This window comes from Lichenostomus cassidix, chromosome 1 (assembly GCF_008360975.1).
Source record: "Lichenostomus cassidix isolate B80296 chromosome 1, HeHo_3.0, whole genome shotgun sequence".
Classification (NCBI taxonomy): Eukaryota; Metazoa; Chordata; class Aves; order Passeriformes; family Meliphagidae; genus Lichenostomus; species Lichenostomus cassidix.
In genome coordinates this window covers 1,407,203-1,420,715 of record NC_139479.1, presented here as the reverse complement: position 1 = coordinate 1,420,715, position 13,513 = coordinate 1,407,203, and the positions used below count along the sequence as shown (strand labels likewise).

Below are 13,513 nucleotides of genomic sequence, written 5' to 3'. Positions count from 1 at the left end.
GGGAATATTTTCCTGCATCGTTTAGGCTTTTCGTGATTTAGGCTCTTTAAATTCATCCCTAAGCTGCTGCTGCCTCTCTCCCGCACTTCCAAAGCTTTCCTTGGCTGTGATATGGAAAAAACTCGGGGCTTTGAGGTGGAGGAATCCCGAGCGACAGAGATTCCCCCGTGTTTGTTTCCAGCTGGGATAAATTCATGTAAAAATCCAAATGCAGGCGAACTGGGGAAGTTGGAACGCCCGTGGTGATTCCCAAAAGGTTCCAAAACACTTTGCGAGCACACGCCTTAAATTTAGGGATGCTAAAAACCTCGTTATGGGGAAAGGAGCATCAGCTGTGCATCGTTCCCTGCTGAATTCCCATTTTTCCAGAGCACCTGCACGAGAGGACAGTAAATACCTGTGAGAGTTGCTCTCCTCGTCACGCCAAAAATAAAATTGTAAGGGAGACGATGAACACAGAATTGGCTAAAAAACTCCAGAGGAAAAAAAAAAAAAAGAAGAAAAACCAACAGTAAACTTAAAAAAAAAAAAAAACCCAAACAAACCCAAAGCCAGCCAGGTGCGGGCAGCGCTAATGGGGCTGTAAAATAAACAGCTCGATCTGCACCAAAATACCCTCAGCGCGGTGTTTTCCCTGGCTGCTCTCTCATTTAACTCCTCAGCTTCCCTCGCAAAAGCTCCTGGGCAGCGAAAAGGGAAAATTGTCGCCCTTAACCCATATTGAAGTCCTTCGTTTCGGCGCTGATAACGCCGGGAATTTCTGGAAAAATGCAAACACGGCGGGTTTGCTGCGCCTCTGCTAAATGGTGGCGATTTCTGGGTTTCTCCACGCGAGTTTATTTTGTGTTTACAACAAGGAGCTCGAATTCAGGCGAGATGCAAAGCAGGGAGGGAAACCGAGCTGAAACCGAGCGAAACACATTCTTCGTTTAAATAGAAAATCCTCCCCACCTCTTGACTAAAAAAAAAAAACCAACAAAAAACTATTAAATACTCTATTTTCACATTTTAACAGATGGATGCACATCAGTAAAATAACTCTTCTTATCTCTGCCATGCCCGTAAAAAGTTATCAGCCACTAATGCACCCCAGATGGTTTTGAAGCTGGTGGGTTGTAACAGCCATTTGCCTGGATATTTCTAATTTTTTTTTCTTTGCTTAAAACAGAAAAGTAATTTAAACTCAGGATCATTTCGCGCAAGGAAGTGGAAAACACGGGATTAAAAAAAAAAAACTAAATTAATTTTTAAAACTTAGAAAAAATTAGGAACTTGGAATAGTTTTAGCACCAAATTCGGCTGCTTAAACCAGCGAGCCAACTCAGGGAAAAACGCTGCCGCGGCGCACCGGAGGGATGCGGGAAAAGCTTCTCGTGCCGGGAATCGAGGCCACCCAGCTCGTCCCGCTCCCGCAGCAGGCGCAGAGTTCTCCCCGCCAATTTATTTCCCTTTTTTTTTCGGTTTGTTTGCGTTAAACGCTGCGGCACCGAGCAGTAAATCGCTATTGCTCCATCCGCGCATGGAGCATCCCGACCGCGCGGCGTCCGGCAAAGCGAGCATCCCCCGTCCCGCGGGGCTGGCAGTGCCCGGGGGACTGTCCCGGGGCTGCGGGGGGCTCAGCCGCTGTGGGGACAGCAGGGACCTTGGTGGGCGCAGCTCCCAAATCCCAAATCCACCCCAAATCCCAAATCCATCCCCAATCCCGAGGGTCTCCCCTTCCCCCCCACGGTGCCGCTCTGCCGGCGGGCGGCGCGCGCCCTCCAGCGGCCGCGCCGGGAACTGCAGGCAGCGCGCCCCCGCCGCCCCGAGCGCTGCTCCCCCCGACGGCAGCGACACCGGGGTGTCCCCAAGGCCACCAGCCCTCCGATCCACCCATCCACCCACCGCAGCGGCTGCCGCTGCCCTTCAAAGCCCGCCCCGCCGCCGCTGCGGCTGCTGCTGCTGAGCTGGCGGGGGCGGCGGAGGGGGAGGCGTCCCGCGGGTGGCCGCGGGGAGGGGCGGGGATGCGGCGGGCGAGGAGGGGGAGAGTTGGCGGAGGGAAGCGCAGAGCAGCGCCGGGAGCGCGGCGGGGACGGCTGGGGATGGCCGCGTTCCCGGGCTGGGTCACGGCGGCGGCGGGGATGGGTCGGGATCGCCGCGCTGCTGCCGGGCTGGGTTATGCTCGCGGAATCCGCGACCAGCTTAAAAAGACAAAAAAAAAAAAAAAAAAAAGAAAGAAAGAAAAAAATAAAGCCGCAAAACCCAAAAACCCCAGCCCGACCCAGCCCGAAAGGACAACCACGCCTCCACCCAGCATCCTCGCTGCCGGCTCCGCGGGCTCACAGCGAGCGGCGGCTGGCGAGCCGCTGATGCCCGTGTGGCTCTGCCGCCGGCCCGTCCCCGTCCCTGTCCCCGTCCCCGTCCCCGTCCCTGTCCCCGGCGGTGCCGTGCCGTGGCTGGGCTGTGCAGAGGAGCAGGGCGGACAGGGATGTCCCTGGCTGGGAGCGCCGCGCCCGCCCCAGCCCCAGCAAACGGAGCGGCGCTGGCTCCCCTCGGAGCCGCACCTTGTCCAGGGGGGCTGCGGGGACTCCGAGCCGGCGGTGCCTGTGTCGGGAGCGCTGCAGGTGTCCCCTAAACGCCCCGGGGCAAAGAAACGCCGGGCAGCGGCGGGAGGCACCCGGGGAGGAGCGGGGCCGGCGGCGGGCACGGACCGGGGCGGTCTGCGGCTCTGCGGGCACCTTGCGGGCACCCTGCGGGCACCCGGCGCTGCCGGGGGCGGGCGGGCGGGGAGCCACGGGCGAGCAGGAGCCGCAGCGGAGAGCAGGGCCCGGCCGGGGGGCGCAGGGCCGGGGGATGGATGGGGATGGATGGTGCCGGTGCCCGGGCGGTGCCCCGCGGGACGAGGCGCGGCTGCGGTGCCCCGCCGAGCCGGCGCTCTGCCCGCGCCGATCCCGGGAGCCCCCGGCCCGCGGCCGCGCCCCGGTAGGGCCGTGATTGGCCGGTGCCCTCCCCGTATGCAAAGCACCGGGGGAATGACATTCCTCCGCACGCCTCCGCCGCCCCGACTCGCTCCCGGCCACCTCCAGGCAGCCCGGCGGCGGCGGCGGGCCGGGAGCGCTCCCAGCGCGGCATCCCGGCAGGAATTCCGCCTCTCCCACGTGCAAGCGCGGCTGCTCCCCGCCGTGCCAACGCGCCGGGGCCGAGCGGAGGCTGCCGCAGCTCCTCTCTGAGCCCGGCTGGCAACTTCGGGGGGTTGATCTCGCCCGGTTCCGTCTGCTCTCGTCGTTGTGGGCTCAGCGGTTCCTGCAGCCCCTCCCGCCGCCTCCTCGTTTTGCGGAAGGAAAGCTTTCACCCGTTCAAAAGTAGCGATTTTGCTGAGTGGCTTTTTTTTTTTCTTTTTATTTTTTAATTTTTTTTTTTTTTTAATCCGTCGCCGGTGGTTTTGGTTTTTCCGTGTGCGCGTCGGGCTCCATCCCGCAGGACGAGAGGAGGGAAAAAAGCCATGTTTGCCAAAGCAGCCTTCCACCTGCTGCGGTTCAAATATTGTTAAGCAGCCGGTTCCTGTGGCCGAATTAGAGGAAGACTGTCTGAGATACTGGAAAAAAAAAAAAAAAAGAGAGAGAATTGGCAATGAGCGCCGAAGTTGTTGCAGACTGTTGGTTTGACTGCTGAGGAGGACGTGAGTGGGAGAGAGAGAGCGCTGTTGCACACACAAAACCACAGCGAGAACCCACAATTTAACCAACATCCCCAACCCCGAGTTTTCAGCTGTCGGACCTCTCAGCCTCGGCGCTTGCGATCGGCTGTGACCTTTCTTCCAACTGATGAAAGGCGTTACGCCAAAGACAAGTCCAAAGACAGAGAGATTTGAAGCTTGAATGCCATGCACTGAGCTTTTCTTTTCTTTTTCCCTTTTTTTTTTTTTTTTTGCTTTTCTTTTTTTGCGCAAGAATGATTGAAAGGTCATGACACGAGCGCTCTTAGAGCAACGCCAACCAAACTACTGAAGCTCATTTTCAAGGCTGCTTAAGGAAAAAAAAAAAAAAAAGACGAAGAAATCTGGCGGAGAACATTAATGGATTCCTGTTGTGTTTAAATTCTCTACAGATTCTATTGTAAATATTTGATGAGGTCCGGTAGATGTGTGTGTGCGTGAGTGAGTGGACGTGAATTTCCCTCCGCAGTTTGTAGCCAGCTGACCTTTGATCAGCAAGCCGAGCTCTCGATCCGCCTCCCTCCGAAGAACAACCCCGAATTTCTCGCAAAGAGCGATTTTTGCCTCCGGAAGACGACCGGTCCGGTGCATTTTGGGTTTCTCTTGGGACCAGAGAGAAATCACCTGGAAGAAACTGAGAAGCGCGGGCTTTGCGCGTGTTTCTGACCGCGTCTCGTCCTTGCTCGCCTCCCTTTTATTTTATTTCATTTTTTTCCCCCGGCAGTTTGGGATGAGCTGTTATCCCCGCTGACTTTGCGCGTCCCGGCGGCGGACTCGATGCGCGGTAACGCCGCGCCCGGACGACCCTCGCTCTTACCGGATTAACGGGATCTGTTCCGCCTCGCCAGGAAGCCAAGAGTTAAATCTCGGCGTGCTCGCTATCAGCAAAAAAAAATTAACTCGGGGGGACTGGCGGAGGGACAACTTTCCCGCGGGTGCTCAGCCCGCTCCCGTTTATGTTGGTCCCCAGAGAGCGGCTCGGGGAAGAGTTGCGCTCGCTCGGCCGGTTTGTAGGAACTCTGTGGAGGTCTGTGGCTCACCAGGCTTGTTGTGATGCGTATCCCCGTAGATACCAGCACCAGCCGCCGCTTCACGCCGCCCTCCACCACGCTGAGCCCGGGGAAGATGAGCGAGCCGCTGCCGCTGCCCGGCGCCGAGCACAGCGGGGCTTTGCCGGGGAAGCTGCGCAGCGCCGACCGCAGCATGGTGGAGGTCCTGGCGGATCACCCCGGGGAGCTGGTGCGCACCGACAGCCCCAACTTCCTCTGCTCCGTGCTGCCCACCCACTGGCGCTGCAACAAGACGCTGCCCATCGCCTTCAAGGTAGGTCTGAGCAGGGCGGCTGGGGATGGGGGAGAGCGGGGGAAGGTGTGTGTCCCGAGGATGGAGCTCGGAGCCGCGCCTGGCTCCCTCTGCGCTTCCCTCCTTCCATCCTTTCCATCCTTCCTTCCATCCTTTCCATCCTTGCTCCCATCCTTTCCATCCTCCCTGCCTCGCTCCGGACAGGAGGGAGCTGTTAGCAGCCGGGGAATGCGGTGGGCTGGGAAAGCTCCCTGCAGCCTCTGCCTCTCCCCATTCATAACTCTGCGAGTGAGAGGCAGCTCTGCTCAAGGGGGGAAAAAAATAAATTAATTTAAACCAACCAGCCCCGCGGAGTTTGGCAGCGCTGGGGAGCAGATGGATGCGGGCGGCTCGGAACTGAGGCAGCCCCGGCATCCCCCAAAGTCGCCCGGGGCAGTGGCAGGTCCCTCTGTCCCCATGCCAGGTCCCTCTGTCCCCGTGGCACCCACGGGGGACATCCCCCCGCAGCCCGGCCCCGCTGGGGACGTGCCTGGTTCCCCCAGCCAGGGATCCTTCGGGGGAGAAAACACCACAGAACAACCCCGCGACCATCCGAAAAAACACATTTCCTCTTTTCCGGGCCGCTTTGAATAACAGCTAAAGTCGCGGCCTAAGGCGGGCAGAGCGCTCGGAGTTGTCCCGTTTGCAGAGCCCCTCGCTAAATCCAAGTAAAATCCGGGAAAAGATGTGGAGGAGGGAATGGGAGAGGACATCCCAACTCCCTGCTGTCACCGGGACCCTGCCGGGGGATGCTTCTGGTGCTTTCCTCCCTTCCCGTTACCCGGCTGCCAGGAACATTATCCTCCCCTCGGAGTAAAATTATCCTCCCCTCGGAGTAAAATTATCCTCCCCTTGCTCACGCTCTTTTTTTGACTCGGGACTGTCGCGAACTCCCTGAACTCTGCTCTTCCTCGCTGCTGCTGCTGTAGATTGGCTCCCGAGCGAGGCGAGGAAAAGGTAATTATTGAGATTTTTAACTCCGAGCCGGGAGCCGCACAGGCACGCAGCTCCTCGGGCTCTGATTTAGGGTCGGGATTTGTCAGGTCCGGAGTTTCTTTCGCTGAATTTCCCTGCTGAACCCCGGCTGTCTCAACACAATTTTTTTTTTTGTGTTGAAGGCCACCAGAGTCGAGCCTTTCCGAGTTTTTCTTGGGGGAGAGGAGGAACGAATGAGAAGGGAATCATCTCAGCTTAGGGCAATCCTGCTGACGAGGCGGCTTTGGGGAAAAGTTTTATTATGTCTGCTCTTGTTTGAAAGCAGATAAGAGCCGCGCAAGGGGAGGACCTGATCGGCGGGGCCACTTCCTAAATTCCCACATTTAGATTAATTATTACACTGTTCCCCACGCACCACGCTGCTAATTACTCGGCGAGTTTCCCTGCTGGAAGGCAGAAGTCCGGCGGTGAAAGGCGCTCCGCCCCGCCGGGAAGGGAGATAAGAGAAATCCTGGTTTTTCCTGGGGGATTCCAGCCCCGCTCACCTCCCGGCAGAGATGTCCTTCCCTCTCCTGCCCCATCGCTCTCCTCCCTGGCAGCTGGGAATGCCCTGCTGGGGTGGGAATTTTCCCTGGAAATAAATCCGGGGGGTTCAGAGATGCCCCAAGTTGCTTTTCCTCCTCTATCCCTCCCCGCTCCCGGCGCAGCTTCTCCAGGAGTTTGGATAATAATTCAACCTGGAAATACCCAGCAGAAAAAAAAAAATATTAATCAAATCGACCCTAAATGTAGGGAAAGGTTTAATTAGGAGACCCTGGAAGGGTGAGCTGGGAGGCACCTGCTTGTCAGGGCGCTCAGTGTTCCTCATCCTCATCGCCCAAATTCTCTCTCCCTGGACTGCTGAGAAATGAATCCTGAAATTATTCGCCACCTCTGAACCAACCTCAATGGTTTCCTACTCAGTATTAAGTCTTTGCAGAGGCGTTTTTAAAAATCGGGATTTTTCGGGTCATTTGGCCCAGGAGAAAAAAAATTAAAAATCAGTTCAGACAATTTCCTCTGCTGCCAATGTTTTATTCACATCTGACAAAAAGCACTGAGTTTTACCAACTATTTATTAGCAATCATTGCATGAATAAAAAGAGAGAGACAGAGAGTTTTCCCCTCACGTTTAGAAAAATCCACTCATGATGTTTGATCTGCAGGATCAAGCTATTATTTCAAACCAAAATGATCAATTTTCACTGTCTTTTTCCTAAATTAATGAACGATTCTGAGAAACTTAGAAAATAAGGCATAATAACTTAAGAAGAGGCCGTATAAATGCATTGTCCAAGTGCTGTTAGGAATCTAAATCTTAATTTAAAAGGCCGATTTGGATTAATTGACGCAGAGAAGTAAATTCAGATACCCCACAGCACTGCAACCCTGATGTTCCTCTTGCTCCTCTGGAAATACAAATTTTTCGAGGCGAAAAGTACAGCAAAGTCCTTGATCACTCCAGTTACAAGCCCCAACTTATCTGTTTAGTCTTTTTTCTAATGTAAATATTTGGATTTCTGTTTCTATTGTCTGCGACTTTCAAGTCCAGTTTCTTTTCTGGGCTGGGTCAGTTTTTGACTCATATCTAAGATTTTCTTCCCCTCTTTTATCGTCGAGGTTGCCTCTGGTGGGATTTGAAAGCTTTAAAATATTTCTGTCCGAGACAACTGGCCCTGGACTCATGAAAAACTTTGGGAATGCTTAAAATCCTGGCTTAAATCCCCTTAAATTAAACATTTATATGGCAGGTAATGCCCTGATTTTCCCATTTTTTCCATATTCGATGTGGATGCATTAAGGTTTTGCAGGAATCTTTAGGAACTGGCAGCGTAGTTGCTGATTTTGTGGAGATTTCCAAGCGTCGGCCTTTCAAGCATTTCTGCCAAAATCAGGGAAATTTGAAAAGCTGAGCAGCGAGCAGGCCCAAAAACCAAATTACAGCACAGAGAGAGGAGAACAAAAACCCCAAATTCAGGGCCAGGGAGGAACGGGGAAAGGGGAAGTTGAACCAGAGCTGTAAAGAGGGAATTTTGACCCAGAGATCTTAGATTTGCATGTGGAAGTGAAAATCAGGGTTAGGGGTGAGCGAAGGGAGAGCGCAGAAGTGGAAAGCTCAACCTCCCGTGGAAGGTAAATCTGGGAAAAACCCTGAAATTGGGGAATTATCTCCTATTTTGGGAGGTGGCTGCGGCTGGGGGGATAAAAATCAGGGATGGGTCAAGTAAAGGAGCCGCTGGTCTCGTTTTTTAAAGAGCAAACGGATCAGAAAGTAAGAGGAATAAAAAATCAGGTTGTGACAAACCTCAGCCAAGTGCAACTGCCTGGACTGAAGTCAGAAAATGTTAAGAGGAAGGAAAAATATCGAGCTGCAACTCAGAGGACGCAATGCAGGGCTGGTTCCTCTTCCAGAGAGCAAAAGAGGAATTAGAAACAAGCTGGATTTTTTTTTTCTCTGGGTTTGGTGTTTTTTGGGGGGTTTGGAGGGTTTTTTTGGTGGTAATGCTGGGCTTGCTGCTCGAGCATTGGGGAGACAGCAAAGAAATCTGACCCAATAATTCAGGCTCTGATTTTTGCCAGAGGACGTGGAGAGACATCCCAGATATCCACAGAATTCCAGCAGGTTGAATTTGTTTGGAGAATTCCAGAGGGGCCAATAAAAATTAAATTTTTCATCATTGAACTCGTGTGAAGAGTGTAGATAAGAATATTTAAAATTAGAAATGTTTATACATCTCATCAAAAACTCAATGAATTCTGTGCTCCCAAATATTTGATGGAATTACAGCGCAAATATTTTGGGAAAAGGGGGAAAACCTTTGGCAGATTTCCTTCATTCAGGTCATGATTTCCATCCATCCACGTGAGGGTGAGGCCTGAAAATTATTTGCTTTCTGCTCCTCCAGGAAAAAAAGGAATTGTTCAGGAAATTGGGATTTAACATTTGATTGAGGCCTGATTTTCCACGGCCTTGCTCTGGATTTCTGCTTGGGCAGCTCTGCTAAGAGCACCCAATATAAATCAAACCATTGAGTGCTGCTGCTTGAATTTATTTATTGACAATTACAGAGGGAAATTTTGGAAAGCTCAATTTAAGTCTTTTTCATCTCTGATCATGGTAGTTTTCACTTCGCATCACACTGGGTGTTTCATCAATGGAGAAAATTTTCTGTCCAATCCTTAAGAAAAGTCAGGTTTAGAATGGTAGTAATCCATGATGAGGAGTGGAAAAGATGCACTTTAAATAATATAAATTATGTTAATATAATGATCAGGTTTAAGTGGTAGAAATCCACAATGAGCAGTGAAAAAGATGCACTTTAAATAATATAAGTTATGGTAATATAATGATATAAAAAAATGTCACTATCTTAGATCCTTCAGTTGTTCAGGAAATGGGGAGAAGAATTTTTGTCCAGATTTTAGATGTTTAGGAAAGCATTTCAGTGCAGTACCAAATCACCACCATACAGTTCAGCAGTGGGCCTAGACGGAATTTATTCAGAGTTCCGATTCCACAACCAAACTGCAAATTCTCAATTAAAGAATAATGAAAGGGACAACATTTTGGGGACGAAGAGGATTTCCATGATTCCCACCAAAAGCTGCTTGATCTACCTAAACTCTCCCCACGCGTTCTTTCCCGCTTTTCCCCCAATCCTTTCCAACCCTCCGCGCCCCAAACCAACGGATCTGACGGTTCTGCTGTTTTCTGTGGCAGGTGGTGGCCCTTGGGGACGTTCCCGACGGGACACTGGTGACAGTGATGGCCGGGAATGACGAGAACTACTCGGCGGAGCTGCGCAACGCCACGGCCGCCATGAAGAACCAGGTGGCGCGGTTCAACGACCTGCGCTTCGTGGGCAGGAGCGGCAGAGGTATGAGGGATCCTCGCTCTTCTCGGGGCTGTTCTGCTCCTGGAAGTGGAGCTGGAAGGGTTTTCTCCGCCAGGGAATGTTGTGGGATGTGGTGGATGTCGATTCTGGGTGGTTTTCCGTGTTTGCTTCCAGCCCGTTTCACGCGGCGCTCCGGTTTTTAAACAGTGAAAATGATGAAAACCACACAGGGAGGGATATTTTGACTCTGGCAGCCACCCTGGCTAATTTAGGCAGCACAATATTAGCCGTGGTTAAGCTTAAGTGCCAAATTTTCAGGTTAAAATGAGAATTTTCAGCTTGTGGTCATCTCAGGGCTCCCCGGCATTCTCTGCAAAATCTCTCTGAGCTAAATGTACAAATAATTCCTGCACAGATCAAAACGTTTTGCAGGTTTCTGACCTGCTGAAGGCTCTTTTTCTGATCTTTTTCTCCTCTCAAAATGCAACAGTCCTGGCAGTTAATGTCTCCTGCAACACGGTTGGGAGACACCAGGCAGGACAGAGGGCTTTAAAATCTGATTTGTTGTCTCTGCCATAACCAGTAGTTACTGGTGTGTAAATAAAAAGGCTTTTGGGGCATAAATAGCAAATAAGAGTTGAAGTTGACTTAGACTGGAACTACATAAAAATGTTTTTGGGAAGCACTGAACAAAACCTGAGGCGTTGCCCGTGAGTCAGCAGGTGCACAAAGCTTTGTCCCAGAAAAATCCACAAAAAGACCCTTTAAAATCCTTTAAAAGGACCCTTTAAAACTTAAAACTTAACCTTAAATTCCAAGCCACCGTCCTATTAGTTTATTTTGTCACTGTTAGAGGACTTCAGGGAGCTTCAGTCAAACCCCCAGAGAGAGGCCAGCGAGTTGTTGCTCAGAAAAAGCTCAGGAGAAGGAGCAGCCTCTGTCTTTTGAGGCCAAAGATGAAAATCTTTTACAGTTCTAATGTGAATTCAAGTGATAGTTTATGATGTATTTTTCTGTTTCATTTGTCTTTAAAATTGGAATGGGGCATTAGGATGTTCCAGCATTATTCCAGGGCAATTTAGTGACAGGAGAGTTTCTGTCTTGCCGGATTTGAAGGAAGGAAATTGAAACTATTTATTAAGAGGGTCAAGAATGGGAATTTCCTCCTCGGAAGGGACAGAGCTGTGGGTGCTGAGGGGATTTTAATGGGTCAAAGTCACCCCTGATTCTCCATCAGAGGTTTAAAACAGGGATTTGAAATCCCCAGTGGACACCAGGAGGTTTCCTTTTGGAGCAGTTTGTCGCTCAGAAGTCTGGGATTGCTTCCCATTTCCCCTCCTTCTGTCTCCTGGTTCCACACAGATTCCTGAGAGTGTTTCAGGAGAGTCCCAAAGCTGACCCACTTCTGCCTTTTATTCCAAAGGGGAGATGTGTCAGGCTGCAGAGCAAGGAAGTTCTCCTGATTATACCCAACAGCTTTTCTTCTCCTTTGAAGTGAAAAGCATCCGTGGTTATCCTTCCAACACAAACACACTCCCAACGCTGCAAAACGTGGCCTTGCAGGAGCAGCAAATAAATTTTAGGAGTAAAATCCTCAATCCAGTTTTCCTCTGGGTCCTGCAGCATTTTTAGCCGAGGGTACAGAGGCAGCTGTACCTCTCCAATTGTGTTGTTTGGGTTCTCTTCAAATGCTCTGGGTGGAAAACACCCGCAGCTGAGAACGTCGCCTCATAATGCCAGCGAGGAATAATAATAGGGTAATGCAGAGAAAATTATATCCATTTACTGAAAACATGAGAGATGCTGTAATGTCTAAAAGTATCAGTCATTAAACGTGGTCATTTGGTATATTAAAGGTACCACCTTTTCAGTAAATGGAATTTGCATTATGATTCAGAGCTGACTGTTTAGAAGATTCAAATGAATAGCTGGCAGAGCGCTGGAGAAGCTCATAAAAACAAACCTGTAGTTCAGTTCCTGGCCATGGGAATGAGGCTGGAAATCAGAGCAGGCGACTGGGGGAGCTTCAAGGTCAAAATCCGGCAGCTGGGACAAGCCAGCCCCTATTTATGGGGAAAAATGAGCTACTCACTCACCCCCAGACCCCAATCCAGGTGTGATATCCAAGTGTTGAGGATCCTGTAAGCAGGGATTTGGGAATGCTGCGTGCTGTTAGTCAGGTTCAACATCCTCACCTGCCTGCGCTGCCCATCTTTGGGGCGGCTGACTAATGGATGCTTTTGTTTACTCCTCCGCCAGGGGATTGTTTTCCAAAGGCGGGGATTGTTTGCTTTTGTTCGGGATTTCTGAGCTGCTGCTCTGTGGGATTGGGATGGAGCCTGCAGCGCAGGGTGGCTGCTTCAAAGGGCACTGCTGCCTTTGATACCTGGCTGGAGCAGGAAAAAAAGAACCCAAACGTTGTTTGCCATGGAATATTTGAGCTGGGATAAGTTCAGTGCCACCGGTGATAATGCAGTGCCAGGGGCGTTGGGTGAGCAGGGTGAGCTCACCTTGGTTTGGAGCAGACTGGAGGCTCCTCGTGTCCATCAGGGGGTTAAAAATCCCCGGTTTAAATCCCTGGTGGAGAATCAGGAGTGACTTTGCCTACCCATTAAAATCCCCTCAGCACCCTCAGTTCTGTCCTTTCCGAGGAGGAAATTCCCATTCTCAACCCTCTTAATAAATAGATTTAATTTCCTTCCAACAAATCCAGCAAGACAGTCTGTATCAAAGATGATTTTCCATGTTTTCCTCCTGCTTGTGGGAGGATCCCAATCGATTTCCCCTAATCAATATTCAGCACCAAATATCAGCCAAACCTTCAGCCTCGTTTCATGTCCAACACCCAGAGGTTACCCCGTTGTTTCCAATCAAAAAACCCAAAATATGGGATTTTCTTCACACCCAGAATTGGAGTGAGACTATCACAGGTCACCCGAAACCTGGAGATGTGGTAGAACAGCAGTTTGGCTCCTTTTCCTCGATAAAACAGATTTCCATTGGATTTGGCCAGGATCCAGAGCTGCTGCTCCTCAGCCGAGTTGGAGAATGCTACTGGGCAAACCTGCCCGTCTGGCTCGGGAGCCCCACCGAGTCATTTCGGGAAGAAAAATGTCCTTTTAAACCTTCAGCCAATCTCGGCCTCCCCCCTTGGCCTGATTACCTGCTTAAAACAAAATTAATCTTGATTTTTTTCTCCCTCCGTTCGTGAGCATTCCAAGCTCCCAACTGCTCCTGCTGCAACGTATCCCTGGTTTTTTTAGGGTTTTTTTTATAATGAACCGGTTGAGGTCACTCTGATGAAATGGATCTGATGCAAAAAGTGGAACCGTGGAGGTTCATTGGCTAAAATTAAAAATAAATAGTTATTTTGGAGAGGGCAAGCTCCGTGGCTTGGGGAACATGACATATTTTCCTCATGGAATCACTAATCCCAGTTCCTATCTGCTTTGTGGGGACGTAAGATTCCAAAAATCCCAACAAATAAACATGTTTTCCAGATGAAAATGATTATTAATGGGTTATCCTAAGAGTAGCTAATGGAGAAGTGTCTTGGCTTGCTGCAGGAGATCTCAATCTAAAGCTGAGAGCTCCAGGATGGTTTTAAAAAACTGCGTCTTGGAAAGGATGGAAAATTAAATCCATGCATTGATTTCCTCAGGATGAG

General features: G+C 50.9%; 2 protein-coding genes across 4 annotated transcripts in view; one reads left to right on the top strand and one right to left on the bottom strand.

Moving 5' to 3' along the window:
• Positions 1-13,513, top strand: part of RUNX1 (RUNX family transcription factor 1) — a 154,532-nt gene that overhangs the window by 72,999 nt on the left and 68,020 nt on the right. For all 3 annotated transcript variants that reach the window (XM_085077794.1, XM_085077958.1, XM_085077876.1), the window contains exons 3-4: positions 4,764-5,017; positions 9,732-9,888. In XM_085077794.1, coding sequence (XP_084933920.1) covers positions 4,764-5,017; positions 9,732-9,888 — 411 coding nt within the window. The remainder of the gene's footprint in view (positions 1-4,763; positions 5,018-9,731; positions 9,889-13,513) is intronic.
• LOC146444040 (uncharacterized) lies at positions 2,104-4,843 on the bottom strand. Its single transcript, XM_085064566.1, has 3 exons — positions 4,735-4,843; positions 2,290-4,328; positions 2,104-2,180 (listed from the first exon to the last, which is right to left on the bottom strand). The coding sequence occupies exons 2-3, from the start codon at positions 3,944-3,946 to the stop codon at positions 2,104-2,106; spliced, it is 1,734 nt and encodes a 577-aa protein (XP_084920692.1). The 5' UTR covers positions 3,947-4,328; positions 4,735-4,843.

Excerpts from the sequence above, each read along its gene's own strand:
- LOC146444040 (XM_085064566.1), bottom strand. The coding sequence starts at position 3,946 with ATGACCTTTCAATCATTCTTGCGCAAAAAAAGAAAAGCAAAAAAAAAA. Across the intron at positions 2,181-2,289 it reads GCCGGCAGCGAGGATGCTGG|CTGGTCGCGGATTCCGCGAG; the intron begins GTGGAGGCGTGG and ends TGTCTTTTTAAG.